Here is a 20,816-nt window from a genome sequence, read left to right on the forward strand (position 1 = left end):
GCCCGGTAAATGCCTTCTAATGAGAGAGATCCATAATTTATTTTAGCGTTCGAGTGTACCAGTTTTGGTGAGAAACGTGCTCTGATATACTCAGAGGGTCTCGAGGGAGGGGAATGTTAGAATGACCCTTTCCCCCCTCCTACCCTCACTCCCCCTACTGCAAAGGCATGATCTAGGTTCCAGGCCCGGAACCGACCTACGGAGGTTCCCTTTGGGAATTCTATTGGTCAGGGTCCTTAAAGCTTCTTGGCATTAAATTGTGTCACCTTGATGCCAGGGTGAAACTCCCATAGCCAAGAGCTCAGCGCTTTCTCTTCCCATTTCTTTAAGGGTAGTCCAATACTTCCAACTCTTAGGTCACTCGAAAAGAAAGACTAAATCTTTTCCACCCTTTTCTATTCACTGTTCTCAGAGCAGTACTCTTAGTTATCCTTTCGAGGCCCTTCGGAGCTCTTGCAGCACTACTGCTGAAGATGCCCATCCATCCAGAGCAAAGATCAGTCCCAGGTCTTCTCTTCGATGGTAATTGGCCGTCAGTTTTGCCCCCTAAGTAAACACAGCTTGGAGCGACTTGGGTGGGCAGGAGAGAACAATTTGTGAGTTAGGGAAGCAAGCTCGAGGGCCAGCGGCTAGAGACATACCTGGTGGAGACTTTCACCTGACCTTTCACAGTTAGGGGACTGCGGGATGAAGAAGGGGTGTGTGTGTGTGTGTGTGTGTGTGTGTGTGTGTGTGTGTGTGTGTGTGTGTGTGTGTGTGTAGGGGGAGACATAGGTCTTTGGGGCAAGGATAAAGGGGAGGAATAAGATGGAAACGAAGCAAAGAGGACCGAAATCTTAGTGTTGAGGACAGAGGATAATATATGACTTTCGGTGTAATTTAGCTTTATACAGATTTTGGCCAAAATAATAAAACGACAGAAGTCTCCTTCCACTCCTCCCTCTCACCACCCCTTACTGTCTCTGGGGAAAAAGCAGGAAAACCAACACATTTAGAGTCATTAACTCTTAAGACAGACGAATTTCCTCCGACATAAAAGCAGGCCGTGGCCCTGCTCGTGATGTGCACAGGGCATATTAACATTGTAAATGTGCAAGCTGGATGCGAGACTCAAATTTAAGAAGCCATCAGATGTTTATAAGTTTGGCGGGGGAAAAAGGTTTTTTAAAAAATTAATAGAACAAAGCAATAATCCAGGCAACTAGGTAAGGTCAAATTTATTATTAAAGGCGAGATGTGGTATGGAGGATTTTTTTTTTAAGTTTGTGTTCTAAAGCGATTGAAGATACATACTAGGAGTTAGATTATTTATTGTGGTTATGAATTTAGTGGAAGTTGCAAAGAATAAAGACGCTTTACCTTACACCTGACGATTACTGGGCAGTGGACAAGCAGGCTCTTGGGGGGCGGGAGGCGGTGCCACAGGATCAAGAATCAAGGTCTCAGGATCTTCAAGTCGAACTAAATGCACAGTCCCTAAGGTTAATGACCAGGTTACCTCAGTCTAGCCGGAACGTGAGGGATAGGACAGCAGTCCTTGGAGAGGGGGAGGGGCACTGCTTGAAGGTTCTCGATGATTATTTTTTTCTGCCACTATGCATGAAGGACACACACGGCCACTGCAGTCCCACCAGCCTGAAGTTTTCGCCTAGGCAGGGAATGCGGGGCTTGCAGTCTGGTGCCGAGATCTGCAGAGTCCACGCCAGTGCCTGCGTGCCGCGGGCCTCCTGGGGCAGGGGAGGCACAGAAACACCGCCACTGCGGACAGCAAAGTTTTTCACGCTTTAACTCAGAGGAACGCCTGCAGCCTGGCATTCCCAGAAAGAATGGCGAAAGGACGAAACTTCTGGATCACCTTATCTCCACCTCTAAATTAGAGAAAGGCTGAATGGAAGAGTATTTACGAATATGTGGATGGGGAATGGTAGAAAAAGATCCCGACGAAAACCAAAATCAAGTATTGCTTTCTCTTCCGCCAGAGACTGCCCTGCCTCCCCCAGTTTTCCTGATCTTCCCCAGTGCAGGCTTTCCAGGGATGGATGGATGGATGGGCTGGGTCCGACGGATGCTGCTGTTCTAGGCTTCGGGAACGTCCACTTTAGCTCTGGGCACCTCCTCTCTCGGGCCCATCTCATCCTGAGTTACTTTTGAGCATTTTAGGGATCGATTTGAGAAAGATCTGTCTAATTCGCTCAGCGACTCAAGAGATAAAATATCCCAAAGGACTTGACCCGTTGGCCATACCTTCCCTCCCTCTCTCTGGCCACCTCCCCTCCCCTTCCCCCAACAATCTGGGAGTCTAATCCAAAGGGCTCGTCTGTTTCCATTCTGGGTTAGGCTCTCCTTTAACATCCAACAAAAGTTTTAGGAGGCGATAGTGGGGAGAGAGTATGGGATAGTGGTGAGAAGAAAGGAGATAATCTCTCTAGTCCTTATCTTCGAGATCTTAACTCACTACCCTCCTCCCTCCCCGGTTTATCAATCGATCCGACTCAGTCGGTCATGGCCCCGGACTTCAGAATCGTTTCTAATCACTTATTAGTTTCAGTGCGGGACGCATATCACGTATCCTCCTACGGGGTTGGGAGGGAGTGGTGAGGGCTGGGGAAAAGCCGTCGGGGTCGGGGGGGGGGGGGGGGGGGATGGGGAGCATTTCCGTGGATGTGGTCGTCAGAAATTTGGGTTTAAATTTCATTAAGCATCAGTTCCTTAGGCCATCCTTCTGGATTCTGCGTAGCGGTGAGAGTGAGGGGTGGCGGAGAGATAATTCAGGCTCATCTTTAGAAATAAGAAAGGTGAGTTTGTAAGCAACTGCCACCTGCTCTCTCCCCATCACCCAGATGGGCATTGCATGCAAGCTGCAAGCATGTTAAGCAATGCACCTATATAGTCACACATAAACCTTAGCGGGAAATATGGTCGGGGATGCACTTTTGGGCATACTGCATTTTAGAGTTAGAAGTTACTTCAGAGATCACTTGGGCCAATCTCCACATTTTACAGATTTATTGATTTCCAGTAAAGTTAAATGGCTTGCCCAAGGTCACTCAGCTACTAGCTGAAGGTCATAAAGTCACACACAATGGTAGGGCTGTGCATAGAGATCGCTGCAAGACGTTTCAAGACACCAGAAGGGTCAGTGTGCATGTATTGATATGTAGAGTATACCTATATAGTGACTACATATTTACACTGATAGAGAAAGTCTGCAGTTAGGATATTTACCATTTGGAAGGTCTGATTAGAGGAAAAATAGAGAACCTATATAACAGGATAGGAGACCAGATAGAACTTCTGGAGTAGGTTGGTCAAGTTCTTTTCCCTCTGAGAGATTTTCCCCTCCCCAGAGACTTGTCACAATTCCTTTCCAAGGCAGAAAGGTTGGCCCAAAGGACCCACAAAAGAGGGAGCCATCTTGTACTCCGTAGATCCAATTGGCCCAAATAGGATCTCTTTTGGGAACAGGGAAGAGAAAGAGGAGTGTGTTACTGGGGAGCAGGAAGCGGTCAGGCATTCCTCTGCTGCCCCTCTTCAAGGCCACTGGAGCTGTAAGCTGGGGAGGCGGCACAAGGCGCCGCCAGGAAGAGGCCAGCAGAGTTTTAATCCAAGGCTGTTACTGTTTCAGGATTTGAGTCCCTCGGCACAGGCTCTCTTGTACTGACAAGCTAAAAGAAAGGGGAAAAGGAGGGGGAAGGTATGGGAAAAGTTGAAATGGCCTGAAGATATAGCCACTAGTAATAATTCTCAGTGTTAGACATTCAAAACTTTTGCAAAGTACAACTCCTACATGACTTCTGAATGGGAAATTCTGGTCTGGGCCTAGAAAAAAAGAAAAAGATAAAGTTCATTATACTGGCTCTCAGGATAGGATTGGTGGTGATAAAAAAAAAATAGCAATATACAGATATGTGACTATGTGCATACTTGTATGCCAGGGTTCCCCCTCCACCAACCCCTTCCTCTTATGCACAGGATTGGGAGGGAGAATGTTGGAGAGAAGGTGGTGCTCTCCACCTTCTTTGACACACAAAACTGGCTTGTTAAGAAAGGTTCAGGAAGAAGGGAGTGGGATGATCTGTTGTAACACCTTTCTCCACCTCCCTTTTTAAAATGTCTTTCTAATATTGTATTTTCTAGTAGTGCCAGGACCAGGTAGAGTCTGAAGCTCATTTAGGTTGGAGAAGGGGAATTATTAGTGGAAAAACTTATGTCTAGTCCTTCCTAAAGATGTGATCTAATTTAAAGATTACTCAAGGCACCAAAGGATGTGGGAATGCAGTCCATTCTCTTTCCCTTTCATTTTATTCTTAATTTAGCTTCAGGAGCAGCAGTATGACTCTCCCCCACCCCCATTTTGCTTTGCTCTCCTCCTAGTCCTATCTAAAAATCCTAGGACCTCATTGTGTAACAGCAGCTTCCTGCCAGTTTTGATACCCCCAAAGAAATCGAGTTTTCAGTCCTTACCTCTTATTTATTTGCTATAGAAACAATCTTGGGACTGTAATAGTTGAGGGAAAGTTGGAGTAAAGGCTAAGGAGTTCAATTGCTTTAGCTAACTTAGTCCTGAAAAATGTTTTGTTTTTAAATCATCACATCAGTTTCCATTAAAAAAAATTCCAAAATACCAATATTTAAAACCTTTGAAATGGGGGCAGAAAGTCATATTTATTTGAACATGCACCCAAAATATGAAAACATGAATACTCATGCACAAACACAAATGCAAATAAATATATGAAAAATTTTACACACATAAGTAAAATTCTTTTGTTAAAATAAGTATGAACTTTCCATTCAGAATAGTTACTTATGTGCACTAAACAATTCTTTTCTTCTATGCTTGATATGAAGGAATATGGTCTACTTTGTGAGGAAAAATAATGTGACAAGTTGAAGAAAATATATTAAGTGTGAACTTCCATTAATGGAGACTGAATTGTCTAAGTAGGAATAAGCAGTTGAAACTTATAAATAAAAATAAAGCATCTTAGTGTAATTTCTCAGGACAAGAAAACTTGTCAACAGTATATTTAAGGACAGATGACTACTAACTTTCCAAGTATTTTATGGTGCCTATGCCACCAATAACTGAAGGTATACAACAACTCAAGTCACTAAAGGTTACTAACTCAGAACTGATGCTGTCTTGTGCCTTGGCAGTTCGTGTTTAAAGAAAATAAAAGTACAGCTTTGTTCAAAACAATCTTTGCATAGGTTTAAGAAGCTTTCCTTTTTGTAAGAGATGAATTTCATTATGGTCTGTTTTTCCAAAATACTTTGCTATTTTGCTTAGAGCTCCCAATTAGACTATACATACATACATAAATACACATATAATACATGAAAAAATATATATATATAATATACACACATCTATTAGATATATCATGTGTATATGTATGTGTATGTACACATACACTTTTTTTTTGGCCACCAAATAGCTGCAAAGAGTTTATTATTATGATGATAGGCTTATCATTCTTATGACCATTGGGTCATAATTATTTAAAAGCAAAGTCCCTTTAAGTACCTGGGTCCTTATACTTCTTGGAACTGAAAAATGATCCCAGCAATCACAGAATCCAGGAGCCTCATCATCATGGGTTGGTCAAAGGGAAGGCAAGACTGAAAGATCCCAAAGGAAAAAGATGCTCCTAGCCCATTCTATTTCCTTCTTGGCCTCTAAGAGTTGAAAAGTCAGTTAACACTGTGCTCATCACCTTCATAGTCTATAATAAAAATTGAGGAATACAAGCTATTTTAAAGGGTTTTCCAAGAAAAAGGTTTGATAACTCCCCAAGTTGATTTCTCTCTTAATTTAGCATTAAAGAAATCTCCTACTAGTAGTTTTCTTGTGGAGGTTATCCAAATTAATTTTGCTCTTAGACAAAAAAAAAAATAGAAATATGGAAGATCTTTTTTATAAATCCTCGCCTCTCCCTCTGCCCCCACCCTGGGAGGCTATAAAACCAAAACAGCCCCATAGGACCACCAGGATTGAGACCAAAGGAAAGCACAGAAGGTCGTATCCGAAAATACTTTTCTGATATCCATCTTGTGTAAACTATTTTTTCCCTTCAAAAACTGATGTTATAGTCCATTTTAAGAACTATAATTTAAAATTATGGCTTTGCTACTGTTGCATTAAGAATTTGCTTTGTATTTCATCTCTTCTTCGATGAGGAAGCTTATTATGGCTTTGGGATTGTTCTAAAAAGCCACAATATATTGCCTCTATTCTACACCCCCACTTGGGATTAAATAGGGCCACTGGAAAGCCAGGCAATTTCTTATTCATGTGTGTAGAAGACAGAAAGTATGCATATCGATGGTGACAGAGGATAGGTAAAGAGAGAAAACTATGGGGCATTAAAATAAAATGGGAACTTGCATCCCTGTGTGGGATAATAATATAATAGTAATACATATCGATTGATGTATATATTGTGTCAAAAATGAGAGGAGAGAGAAGGGGGTTGAAAATGTGAGTAAAAGAGGAGGGGGAGAGAGGGAGAGAAGAGAGGGAAAGAGAAGAGAGGAGAAAGAGAGAGAGAGAGAGACAGAGAGAGACAGAGACAGAGAGAGAAGAGAGAGAGGGAGAAAGAGAGAAAAAGAGAGAGACAGAGACAGAGAGACAGAGTGAGACAGAGAGAGGGAGAGAGGAGAGAGGAGAGAGAGAGAGAGGGAGAGAGAGAGGCAGAGAGGGGGGGCAGGAAGAAAGTTAGGGGGGAGGGACAGAGAAAGAATGGGACATATACAGAGACACACTGAGAGAATAAGAGGCACACAGAGAGGGTTCTCTAAGGTCTGTCCTGTAGCACCAGTCTTCAAGAAACCATCTGTTTCTAATTAGCAACCATCGAGCTTCTGCACAGGATGGAGAGAAGCGCAGTGTTCCCCAGCCTTGCTTCTGAAAGCCCAGTTCTGCACAGCTCGGCCCCAGTTCTGCTCCATCTAACCCTGAAACCACCTCATTGCAAAGCACACACTTTTTCCATTGCACCTCTGGAGACTGCCTGCTGCCTTTCACGAAGGCACACAAAGAACCCTCTTTCTCCAGCAGCCTGGTTACTCACGGACTGTTAAAAGCTCAGTTCAGTCACTCTCCCCACCCACTTCCATTACCACCCCTCCCTCTACGTATCATAAAGTTGCCCCTGAATATATTCAGAAATAGTTTTGTCTCATACACAAATGCTTATATTAAAATACTTTAATTTACTTTAAAGTTTAATATTATTTTATTGGATGGATGTTGAGAGTTTTTAGTTTTTGGTCTTTGTTTTTCATAAAGTAATTGATGTATCATAGTTCTAGAAATACAAGATATTACTTTTGTACCTATATATACTTAAGATATACATACCTGTTTTGTAGAAGTATACATGAGTAGGCATCCATCCATTTTACACGAATGTGTTTGTTTCATATACATATACTTCAATAATTCATTGACTTCTACATTGATATATGATTCTGATGATAATATTTTAATATTTCCATGTTTTCCTGTGTACATATATGTGTATATGTACTGTAGGCATGCATGTCACATCCACTGTACATAACATATCTAAAACCCAGAAAGCTACATAAACAGTGCATACTGTCTATGAACTTAAACAATGAAACTAGGAGCCAGTGTAATAAACTATGATTTCAGGCAATGTCCAGATCTTGTCATTGAGACTGATAAACTAGACTTACACCCCCCCTCCCTTTTTTTATTTGAAGGAGGAAAGACTACAATGATGAGAAAAAGGATGAAAATAATAAGTGGGTAAAAAATCCTAGACCAAAGGGAAATGTATCGCCTTCACGACCTCTGGATAACCTGGGTACTTTGGCACAAAATGTTCCAACAACATTTACTTACCTTTAAGCTTTTCTTTTTCTTTCTCCCTCTCCCTCCCCTTCAAATTTTTCTTTTCCTAACCATCTTTTTGAGATGGTTCAAACTCTCTTATGAGATCTAATTATAGTAAGCAGAAACAGGATGGAATGTGAATGGTTCACTTCTGCAGGAACTAGGTTCTTACTGTGGCTGGATAGAGGAGCTTATTGTCACTAGGGAAAAAAAAATCCATAGAAGCTCTGCCTTTCGTTTGAAGCTTTCCCTGGCTTTCCAACGGCTCAGGACTCAGTTAGCCAGGTCAGGAAATGCCTTTTTGTACTTTTTGAGTTATAGTAACAAATGACTGATATTAAAAGAGTTAGGAGTAGAAGGAGTCTATCCAAGGGAAGAGCTTAAAGGATGAAGAACTGGGGAAAGTGTGACTCTATACAAATTAAGAATATGAAATTGAAGAGATAATGGTAGGGGGATTCAGATGAAGAAAACAAAATGGAGGGCTGTGTGAATAGGATTCGGTTTTGTTGATTTTCACTCTGGAGTTGGAGAAAACAATGATACTCTCTTGATCCTGGTTTGTAGAAAGACCAATTTAATAAGAAAAAAGACAATTTAAAGGCCCCACAATTTCTGTTGTCTTACAACATAATTTTACATAAAATGAATTGTGATTAAAACCATCTTATAGATTACATAAAATCCTTCAGATGAAGTAAATGAAATAATGTGAAACCAAGCATTGGAGTGGTCACAGTTTTGATTTTATAGTCTTTCTGGGAGTGAAAGATTCTTCTTTTTCCAGACAATCATGGCATCGGAGTATTGGGGGAAAAAATCAGTGTTGGATGTGAATAAATCTTCCTTTCCTCCACCACATCAATTGCCAGTCCCCCCCTTCTGCAGTCAGGTGCCCTCCACCCGATTGATTACAAGGGGAAAATGAACCCTCCAGAAGATTAGCTAGGGTGACCATATCTCTTCAGGAGATCAGCTGCCCGGATGGGTACCAGAAGTCAGCTTAGGCATTGGGGTTGTGCTTCATGAGAGCCACATCAGCCTCCACCATCTCTTTCACCAGTTCCTGCAGGTGGAAAAGAAAAAGGCGATGTGCTTACCTTCTGTTTCAACACTTCCGCCCATCCCAATCCCTGACATCAGCTGGACTGTCCCTACAATATGTGTTTCAGCTTTGTCCCAAGTCCCTTCTCTTAGGTAGGCCCTTTCCTTATTTCACCAATGTTTATCCTCCCCGAACCCTGACTTCTTGGGGATTATTCGATAGTGTCTGGAAGAGACTTGGAGAAACATTTCCTTTACCAGGACTAGGTGGAAATAATACTATTTGCAAAAAATATTGCTACAATGTATAGGAGGAAGGAATCGGCAGCTACAAGGCCAGGGCTTCAGGAAGAAAAAAACAGAGGAAAATGCTTTCCTTATTGAAAGGAACACAGAAAAAGCTAGCTCATCTTGTGTCTTGTTGATGAGCTCCCCGAAACTGACAGTCTCAGATTAAGGCTGAGGCATTTTATAGTCGCGTCCCTCTTTTCTTTCGAAAAGATCATTTTGAATTCTCTACCGTTGTTTGCATACGCTGCAAAACTTAACGAAGACACAGGCTACTACTACTATGCCTTTAATGCTCAGAAAATGAGCCCTCACCTCTCAAAATATCACCAACCGCCTAAAAATCATACCTAAGTCAATTTTATATGCTGATTTTGTCTCCCGTCTCCTCCCCAGTCTTTGCCTTTTCTCTCTCTCCCCCTCCCTCCCCTCAGCTCGATGAAAAAGATCATTTCATTACAAAACAGAAACTTACATCAAAAGCGACCCGGGGCTTCCAGTTTAGTTTTTGTTTTGCTTTGGTACAGTCTCCTTGCAGAAAATCCTGTGCAAAAAGAAATGGGAAAGAGAAACTTCTGGGTTCGGGTGCTGTGCATCTGTCCTTGCTGCAGTGCGCGGTGCAGGCTACTGCCCGCCTGGCTTCTAATCTAAAGCATCTTGGTCCTTCCCCTCCCCCACCCCCAGACTCCCCGCTCGCCCTCCCAGTAGTCCCTACAATTTGCTGGCTAACGAGCCTCTGAGATCTCCAGCCTGGCCCCCTAACAGGTTGCAGTTTAGGGGGAGAGAGAGGGAGGAGGAAAAGTGAAGTTTCCGCAAGATGACAGACATCCAGCCTGCCACTGCTTTTCCAAACTCCTCTCTGTCCAAACGTCCACACATCTCTGGGCTGCAACAGAATTTTTTCATGGCGCTGTCTACAAGCGCAGACCCAGTTCAGCTTCCCTTTTTCCTCCTCTTCCCCCCTCCATTTTTTGTTCCTGTGGTGCAATTTCAGTTGAGACTCTTGGATCTATAAATCATCTGGAAGTTGCATTTAAGAATACACTGCACAGGCCATTTAAAAACCATAAAAAGCAATCAATCCCCTCGCTCTCCCTCCCCCAACCTCTTTTCCACTCTCCCTTGCCTCTCCTCCCCGATGCCCCCATCAACTCCTATTGACGCTTTAATGGTGATTTTTTTTTTTGTACATTAAGTTGTCATGGACGCTACTGTGAGAACTGTTTCAAATTATTGAACCTTTCTAGCAAAATAGAAATAAATCAACAATTCTTCCCCTTGGTCCCCCGCCCCCCTCTCACACCACCTCTCTCTCTATATATATATGTGTACATGTATATGTACATATATATGTATATATATATATATATATATAATCAGAAGCGAGCACGTCCTGAGCATGAGCTTGGTGAGCATTTGCAGTCTCGTGTCCTGCTGGCAGTGACAAAACTTAAGCTTTTGACGCGAGAATGTTTTTATTTTTAACTAAAGTCAACATCCATGCAAGTGGGACAAGTAATTCGAGATGCACTGCCATGTGTCTAAATGAGCGTTTAATTAGGCTAGCTGGGGTCAGGGATGGGAAGCCCGAGTTATCTTTGCTCACTGTATCTCTCTAAAGCGTCACAGAACAAACAAACAAGACACCAAACTCGCACTAACTTCAGTCTTTACTGAATTAACATTTATTTTGAACTATTGATGGGTTCAGGTTTCAAAATCATTTCGTCTCAATTCTCTTACATTTTTACAGCCGTAAATTACAATTCCGTATGCGCAGCGTGGAAAAGATACTTTTACGTAAAAAAGGAAAGGCTACTTTCTTAGTTGTGGTAAACTCACTCGATTAACTTGTACTTTGTTTCTTTCTCTTCTGCCCTTGTTCAACAGCAGTCCGGTCCCTGAAAGCCAAGTCGATGGGATTTTTCTAAAGGTGCATTAGCAACACTTTTCAGATACTATCTTCTCCTCGGTTCGCTCCTTCCCAGCCTATATGTTCCTCATGATGCAGGAAAGTGATAACGATCAAGTGTGCTTCTGGGCAGTAAGGGGCCAGGCAATGAGCAGATTCAAGCCGAGCCACAAAGATTACTGGACAGTTCCTTATTAAAGTGTGTGAGTGTATGTGGGGGAAGTTTAAGTGTGAAAAGAAAAAAGCATAAACATATAAAGTCCGCCAGAGGACACACACACACACACACACACACACACACACACATACACAGGAGAGCTATTCTGAAGGTTTCACGATATTAAATGCAACGCTTTCATTTAATTGGTGGACATAATTAAATAGCTCTATTCTGGAATAAACTAAAATTTAAAAAAAGAAAAATTAACCTTAAATTTCAACTGTTCTACCACTTCCTTGAAAACAAGATTGCAGTTTTCTAAAACTAGACTGTAATTGAGATAATCATCTGAAATCTAGTCTTGGATCTCTGAGGCAACTAAATTTAGCTTATCAGTAGAGCCAATGTACCTATCCACTTTAGGTAAAATAGACTTTCTGACTGTAAGGAAATGCAAAAACAGCTGGATTTTTATAAATACTCAAGAAAAGCCAATACAAACATGCTTTAAGCTCTTAATGCTTTAAAGGTATTTAGAAACTTGAAATAATTATTTCAAGTGAAAATGACAAATAACTAAGTCCTAATGTATTGCCAAACAATTTTTATCTTCTGCTTATTTCCATAAAACTTGGCATGTATAGGGTATGTGATATAAATCAAAATTGCCCTCTGTAATGTTTTGTAATGCATAGTGAGCATAATTTTTACATCTAAGTTTGTAATACATGCTGTTTTTTGAGTTCCACTTCTATATCATTTAGAAACTGTCTTGCAACTTTTAGATAAAGTAATCTTGATTTAAAAAATAAGCTATTACTAGACTTATCATTCTCAATAGCTTGTTAAATGGTTTATCTGCCAGGTTTTTTACTTATCAACTCAATACCCATTAAATTGTACAGATTTATTCCATTATTAAAACCCTTTTACCCCCCAAGTGCAAGTACTAATAAAACAGCTAGAGAACTGCCCTAGAGGTATAATCTAGCAAACTGAATAATGGATACTGTATCCTTAGGAAAAGTTGACACTATTGGGAGAAAATGCTAACATAATAAAATAATTTTTAAAAGGAAAAAGACAAACAAAATACTTTTCAGCGCTACCTCCTCTAAAATAAGTTCATTTCTCAGCAGTTAATTTGAAGTAAGTTGCACAATAAAATATAGATGATGTTATGTTTTTTTTTTCCCCAGAGGGTGCTGTGACATTTAGAATCATGGTTGAGGGGCAGAGGGGAATCATTCCTTTCCCCCAATTCCAGGGGAGTTGCATGGATTGAAGAAACATGGTTATTGTTTAATCACATAACACTTGCTGTAAATCAACCAACATTGCATACATATAATTCATGGTTTTGAATTTATAGTTAGCAAAAACCTGAAACCAGATTGGCTTCAAATGATCTCAGTGGCCTCAGACAAGGGAGATTTGTATTGTAACTTTGTTTCCTGTATTTTTCTACAAGTAGCTCAAAATATAAAAACAACCAGGGAACTACAATTAAGGAGAAAGAAAAATGGTTTTGAAAAGCCTAGAAACAGACATTGCTAGCATATGCTGCAAAAGTATTTCATTGAAACCAGAGGTGCACCCATTTAAATTTCCAAATTTAGTTTTGAGCTAACTCCTTACCAGTCTAGAGGCTTATTGCTACTTGCTGCCAAAGCTCTACTGTTTTGAAGCATCATTAGACTGAATTTATGAAGGAAGAAGATGAAGTCCCATTAAACTAAGACTGTAGTTTTTTAAGTCAGTTGCTACTGAACTAAAGTACAAAACAACCAGTATTCTTGTTATTGACGATTTTTTCAGGCTAAGATTAGGTGTATCTCAGGGTCTTTTTAAAACTTAATCTTCCCTAACGGCTTCTTCCTTGTTCTTAGTCCATTATTTATAGGAACGAATAGCTCATATTTTAGTTTTCATAATTCTAGTTAGTCAAAAACCTAGTTTAGGAGGGAAGAATTATAAGAAAGGGAAGAGGTTAAATCTCTTTACTATTTAATGTGACTCAAAGGAAATTAGAAAAAAAGATTTTTCAAGTAACAAATATCAATATGCAAATAAAACATATTATATAGATGATATTTTAAAATGCAGGTTTTCTCAGATACATTACAGTTCTGCCCATGAGCAGAAGTTGAGGGAGTGATGAAGGCAATAGCCTACATGCCTGCTTATATTTTGTACTACTTGAAAACCTTTTGACATTATAAAATTTCACCTAGTGATGTGATCTTCCCTTGAAGACAAGGGGAAGGGATGAGTTTATCTGATATATAACTGATCACTATTATATGTTAAAAGCAGATTTTTGATTAATAGTAGCACATGCCTAGACTGTTAAAAGAAATTATCCTCCATGGGTTTCATTTTATAGTGCAGACACATACACATTCATGAATTAGGACAAAAGGAGTTCTTATGCTAGGTGACCTGGAACTTGAAAAAAGATGATTATAAACCTCTGAGGAAAAAAAAAAGCCTTTTAAAGGTAAACACTATGCTTCTAAAACTCTGGTTCTAGATGTCATCATTTCTTTCATTTCTACTCATTAGAAAAATGATATGATTTCAATGGGTAATTTATTATTGTCCAATTCAATTAGGCTTAATTGAGCATTTTATGGTAACAAAACAGCATGAAGAAAAAGGGAATGAAAATTAAACACCCAAATGCTTTAAACCAATATTTCTCTATCATAGATAACTACATCAGTCAGCATCATAGCCACATACTAGTAGTTCCATTCATCAGTAGTAGTCAGAGTAGCAAATTTGACAACAATTTTTTTTTATGCTGTTCTGCTTTATGTTACTGTAATAATAAACTGATAAAGAGCCAGAACAAGTCCTGGAAAAGTCATTAAGTGAGTTACTGAATCTGGAGTAGTTAACCTGAAATCCTAAAAAGGGATGACTATATCATGCTTTTTATCTTCTATCCTTACATATTTCCTGTCTCTCAAATATCTTTGACACCTTTTAATTTACATCAAGATAACCACAAAATAAATCTTTGAGTTACATTAGTGATCACCATCCTAACCTTCCTCCTCCTTTCGACAATTTCATTTTTATTCAACTCTAATAACCAAATCCATTTGATAGTTTTCCCTCCACTCTTCTTAGACTCTTTTGGGGGAAAACATCTTTCATTAAATGTATGGACTCACAGAGTGTGAATGAATTGCCTAAAGCTTCATTCTGCCTGTCTGCACTAGTCCCAGGTTGTTTTGTTATTAATATTGAATTAGTTGTTGGATATTACATTTTGTCAATAGGCCCAATTCTGAGGCTTGTAGAGAATGTCTAGGGCAAAGGGAAATTACTTAAAAGATTTTTTATTACATTTTTTGTTAAATTTATTTACTCCAGTACTATCAATAAGGATATAAAGAAAGATTCCATGTAATTAAAAAACATTTACTGAGTGTATGTAAGTGCAAGATAACTACTTGAGCCAATACAAAGTAAGGAAAATCAAGAGCTAGGAAAACATCATGTTAAATATGTTTAGGAATTTCAGAAAGGGAGCCATACAGAGCCCTCAGTTTTCATTTTTCCTTCCACTGTTCTTAGAAAAGCAAAGTGGTGGAATAATTCAGGTACCAAGGGAATGAAAGAATGCCAATGAATTTGGTTCTTGATCTAAATTTGTATTAATGCAGTGTGGGCAGGAAAGTTTTATTCTTGGGTCAGGACTCCATTTTATAAAGACAGAGCAAAAAAAAAAAAAAAAAAAAGGGGGAAAAAAAACTTTAATCAGTCAGCCAAGACTAGATATTTGTAAATCAACTCTTATGTTAAAAAAAAAAAAAAAAATCAGACCTGTAGTTTATTTGAGAAAATTTGCATTTATCTTGTCTGTGAAAAGTTAACTCCTGTATCCTCTGGATTTTTATTATTCAATTTAGTCTTTCCCCAAAGAAGAGATGAAACTCACAGCAACAACTGTGTTAAATATAATGGTGTTAAAAACAGTAATGGATATTTTCCCCACTCACTCCCCCTAGATTGCTTTATATTAGCACAAACTGAGCAGATAAACGCAGGCTTCTTTTTTAATGACAAAGGGTGATAAGAGACAAGAAGAAAACAGCATACTGTCTGGTCTACCCAGGAAGTGGGGAATCAGTGGTATTGTCCATCAGCTGGGGCTAACAGAATGTTGCCAGTTCTCAAACAATACTTCAGCTCAACTTAGGGAAAATGAGTCAGTCATCACTGATTCTGACAAGTACACTGATACTAGAGATAAAATGGCAAATGGAGCAAAATGGAGGGAGTGAGTTCCTGAATTTTGTCTGATCTTTAAAAAAGTCATTTTGATAGAAGAAGCAATGTACAAGTTAACACAGGGACACATCACATTCTGTATATTCGTTGGGTGAATATGCTGGAACAGTTACATATATTGCTACCATTATTAACATTTGAACAAAAGTCAAACTTAGGGAAAGGCACAGCAAATTAACTTAATTTTACTAGACATGGATCTGATTTCTAAGTCCCTTGATTCTCAGTAGTTTCCCTTCCACAGAATTAAGAAGAATGAATATATATTAAAGTTGGTGGCTATCTTTTAAAACTATGTAATCTCTTAGCTATTCTTCTGAATCAGTCAATAAATATTCCCAAATGCATCAAATGTTATTTAAAACTAGCAGCTATTAGGAAACAAGAATAATGGGACAAGAATCTTCTTTTTAAAAATGAAAATCTTTAATTTTTATGGCACTATAGACACTAAAGAGAGAGTTAAGCTTTGATGTTTGATCCTCTTTATAAACTGAAAGAATTTTTTTTCATTTACTTTATATGTAACTGTTACTAGGTAAAGCATAAATCCTCTCTTTAAAAGAATATTTCCAATAACTTTATGTGTATCTGTTAAGTAAAACATGTCTTCTTTTTAAAAAAAAATATTTCCTTTGTTATGAGACAGTATACATTTATTTGTGCATGGTATTTCTTGTATAGAAACCTCTCTTTTTATATTATATCAAGGATGATCAACATAAAAGGAAAAAAAAAACCTGATTAGGCAGAGGATTAAAAATTCACAAGGATTGACAGTTATCCAGAAAACCTAATTAAAAAAAAAATTTAAAGGTAGCTTAGAAAGCTTGTCAATATTCAGGTAGTCACTGGGAGATGCGTAGATAATTTGATTCATTCACATCCCATGGCTACGTTTGCCATTTAGCACACAAATGCACCCACTGACTCTGTGATACATTGCACATAAAGGATGCTGTTTCTCTGCTCATACATGATTCAGTGGTTAAGATTTCAAATTCTGCTTTTCCCCAGTAGCCATTAGAATTGATTCTGAGGGGATAGAGGCAGGGTGTTCTCAGTGGAGGGTCTTTCGCTCTGGAACTCATTCCCTGGCAGGTCTGTACAGCCAGAGTTAGTTGACCTTTGGAGTCTCTCCTGTTTATCCAGGCTTTGGCCTGAGGGGGGTTTGCTAAGGAAAGAATTTCCCAGACATGGTATGCAGTAGCTTTTTGGGGAATGTCTAGTCTTAGGTAGTTTTTTTTTTTCAGAAAGAAAGAAAGAAGGAAGGAAAGAAACAAAGAGAGAAAAAGAGAAAGAAAGAAAGAAAGAAAGAAAGAAAGAAAGAAAGAAAGAAAGAAAGAAAGAAAGAAAGAAAGAAAAAAAGAAAGAGGAAGAAAAAGAAAAAGAGAAAGAAGGAAAACCACACAAATGATTGCAAAAATTTCATGATGTCATTTTACTTTACCAAGCCTTTGGAGCAAAAGGACAATGTTAAACACAAAGGATCCACACCCACATGTCCCAGTTGTAAAGATTTACTATAGATCTTTCATGATCACTTTCTGATCAGATTGATCCCAAATCCTCAAAACAGCATCTTAAAAAAAATACACATAAAAGTGAGACTAATTGTCAATAAGTAGAATTCTCCCAACTCTAATAACTTAACTGCTCATCATTTTTACCATCCTTTATCAAGGGATGTGACTCAGAATGGGAATCTATGGGGGCAATTTCATGAAAGGGAGATAAACACTGTTTGTAATCTTAACATTCCTGTCTTCAAAGCCTGGGCCATCTTCATAGGAAATTAATGGTTGCTGTTAATAACTGGACCTAGTGTATAATGAACTATCTGTGGCAGTAGGAGGTGACAATAACCCTGCGGAATGGAGATAAAACAACTTGAAAAGAACAATTAAAGATCAGCTGGGACATAATTGGGCCACAGCATTCCTGAGCTTTGGAAGCACACAGTCTTTTCTCTTGCTACTTGGTATCTTCACCCTAAAAACACTTAACAAGCATTAGCTAATTAAACCTCCAGACAATCACATCCAAAATGCAACTCAAGAGGTTTTGCATCTGTTCCAGGTGCCACCTTTTCCTTAAGATAAAAGTACAGTACAAAGTATCTTTGTAAGTAAAATCCAAACCACTTTAATTCTGCCTTATCTTTAGATTACAGAGACAAAATCACCACTCCTGATCCCTGGGAAACTGTGCTCATGCCACTACTGATCTTTAATTGTAGTGAATTTAATTTTTCTTAAATTTGTTTCCTGTTAGGCTTTTTAAGAATTAATTCCATTTAATAGAAATGACTATCTTTCTGGTCGTCTAAGCTAGAAAAGCCATTTATTTCATTTAGAAACAAATACCATTCCTTTTTAAATAATTTTTAGATTAATTGTCCTTTATGTCTTTCCTCAGTTCCCTCTCCTTTCCCCCACTTTTTGGCAGCACAATAGATCATTCCACATCAAAAAAGCTCATCATTAATGAAATAAACACAACACACACACTCACCCTGAACCCAGAGGCACACACACATATAATGGGATCCCTTTCAAATAGTTACACATCTACAGACTTATTACCTACTTGGCTTCAACTAAGAAAGTCTTGATTTGCTGTCCATGCATGCCAATTCAGGACATCTGGCTGATATATAGAAAGCAAGCCCATTTCCTCATTGGGGGAGAATGGTAAAATAGATAGAATGCTGCACTGAAGTCCGGGTGTGGACAGGATAGATTCTAGACCTGGTTTTCATGATCACCCAGATACTTACTTGTTCTCTTTACCACTCTGGGCCTCATCTGTCAAATGAGGTTGAACTAGGTAGCCTCTAAAGTTCCCTTCTATAGCTATAATCCTATGATTCCATGAATATGAAAGGAAGCCTGGCAGTTTGCCTTCTCAGTCCACCTCAGTTCAAATCACAAGAGGGTTAAAAATCAAACATATCATGTCCACTTTCTTCACTGAATATGGTCCACATTTATCCTTCAGGTTGAATGAAGGAGAAAGAAGTCCAAGAAGTGGCCTTTCACATGGCATCATAAAAAAACTAATTTATCGCCCGCCACCACACATCTAGAAAATCATAACATCCTTTCAGGAAGACCATGTGGAAAAGAATCAGATTTACTTTTATGAAAGCTTTAGTGGGGGATCCAAGTCTCCCACTCTGAACAGTAACCCTTTGCAGGTGCTTTTAAAGAGATAGCATTTGTTGAAAAGGACCAGTGTTCAAAGGCTCAAGGTTGCCCATGTGTGAAGTTGAATTTAATTTCCTCTAATAAACATCTCCCCCTTATACAGAATAAAAAATGTTATTTTTTGATTTTTTTTGAATGACAAAAACAAAACAAAACAAAAAACCGCCAAAACAAACCAAACCCCAAAACAGTGCTGCTAAAAAAAAATCCTCACCCATATATACACGCCATCAAACAAAGGGTAAAGTTCATTTAGTTAAGTTTATTTCAGTTTATCATACATTTCTTAAGTATGAATGGAACACTGTATTTGGAGTCAGAAGACTTGGGTTCTATATAAATAAGCTTGGACAAGTTACTTCTCTGGGCCTGAATTTTTCATCTTTAAAAAGATGAGATTGGATAAAAGGCCCTTACTGCCCCACTTCTAACATTTCATGATTCTTCTGATATTTTCAATGGTCTATACTTACAGGACCCTTCCATCTAGGCCTTGGGGAACCTACATGGACCTTCTGTCTCATCAATATTTATATCACTCAATTTGGAAGCTACACCAGCAATTATGTTTTGGATATGATTTGGGATTCAGAGAGGTATTGAAAGTCTTGTTGCTAATCTTAAACTTGACGTTTTGCTGCAAAGCATGAAGGTGACTGGAATGACTCAGGATAGTGTCTACCAGATTAAAGAAAGTGAATTCTTTTAAGATCAAGTAAATGAGCATTGTCTACAATGTTCTAGGAAATGTGCCAAATGCTGGGGATGCAAAAGAAGGCAAGAAATAATCTCTGTGTATAAGGAGTCCCAGTCTAATAGGAAAGACAACCATGTACAAATAAGATATATAAAGATAATTTAGGAAAACAATAGAAGGAAGCAAGTACCATTACAGGAAGTCTAAAAGGGCTTCTTGTAGATTATGAAAATTTAGCTGGGATTTGAAGGAAGTTAAAAGATGGAGATGAGAAGGAAGTCAATTCCAGGCATGGGGACAACCAGTGAAAATGCAGAGTTGGAAGATGAAGTATCTTGTCTGAGAAATAGTAAGAAGGCTATGTTATTAGAGCACGAAGTCTATGGAAGAGAATAAGGTGAAAGAAAGCTGGAAGGGACCAGGTTATAAAAAGATTTTTAAAAACCAGAGGATTTTATATTTGAACCTGAAGATAATAGGGAGCTACTGGAATTTAATGAATAGGAGGAGATTATATAGTTAGGCTTGCATTTTTGGAAACTTTTTTTGGTAGCTGCATGGAGGATGGATTGGAATGGGGAAAGATTTGAAGCAGAGAGAGCAATAAAAAGACTATTGAAATAGGACAAGTATGAATTGATGAAGACCTGCATGAGGATGGTGGCAGTGTTGGAGTAGAGAAGGGAGAATATATACAAGATATTACAAAACTAGAATAGCCACGACTTGGTAACTGATTAGGGATAGGGGAGTATGGGAATGAGGAATTGTGAACGCCATCACAACCAACTGTGAACCTAGTGAGCTTGGGTGATTATAAGGATGATGGCACCCTTGACAGCAACAGAAAAGTTAGGAAGAGACGAGAGCTTGGAAGGGAGGAGAAATTTTTTGACATAGCTAATTTGAGAGGTCAAACAATTGATTAGAGATATGAAACTAAAAATTGGGGTGAAGTTTGGGTTGAATAAGTAGATATAGAAACCTAAGCACACAGATGTTCATTGAATGTTTGAGAGCTAATAAGATCATTAAAGGAAATAGTTTATAGAGAGAAGAGGGACCAGGACAAAGTTTGTGGGTATGACCTGGACAAAGATCTAGCAAAGGAGACTGAGAAGAAATGGTCAGAAAGTTGTATGAGAACCAAAAGAGAAGAGGGTCATGAAACCCTGGAGAGGAGAAAATCCAGAAGATGGTGATCAGCAGCGACCAAAATAGCAAGGTCAGGGAGGTGTGAGAACTGAGAAAAGACCGGTGGCTTTAACAACTGACAGATCACTGGTAAATTTGGAGAGAGTAGTTTTAACTGAACATGAGGTCAAAAGCCTGCC

At 38.9% G+C, this 20,816-nt stretch overlaps 1 protein-coding gene across 1 annotated transcript in view; it reads right to left on the minus strand.

Annotated features, from left to right (window-relative positions):
- Positions 1–8,423: 8,423 nt before the first annotated feature.
- Positions 8,424–20,816, minus strand: part of GMDS (GDP-mannose 4,6-dehydratase) — a 739,822-nt gene continuing 727,429 nt past the window's right edge. Inside the window, exons 10-11 of the mRNA XM_031946945.1 lie at positions 9,675–9,743; positions 8,424–8,933 (exon numbers count right to left, since the gene is read on the minus strand). Of these exons, the coding sequence (XP_031802805.1) occupies positions 8,871–8,933; positions 9,675–9,743 (132 nt within the window). The 3' untranslated portion in view covers positions 8,424–8,870. The remainder of the gene's footprint in view (positions 8,934–9,674; positions 9,744–20,816) is intronic.

Source organism: Sarcophilus harrisii, chromosome 1 (genome assembly GCF_902635505.1).
Source record: "Sarcophilus harrisii chromosome 1, mSarHar1.11, whole genome shotgun sequence".
Lineage (NCBI taxonomy): Eukaryota > Metazoa > Chordata > Mammalia > Dasyuromorphia > Dasyuridae > Sarcophilus > Sarcophilus harrisii.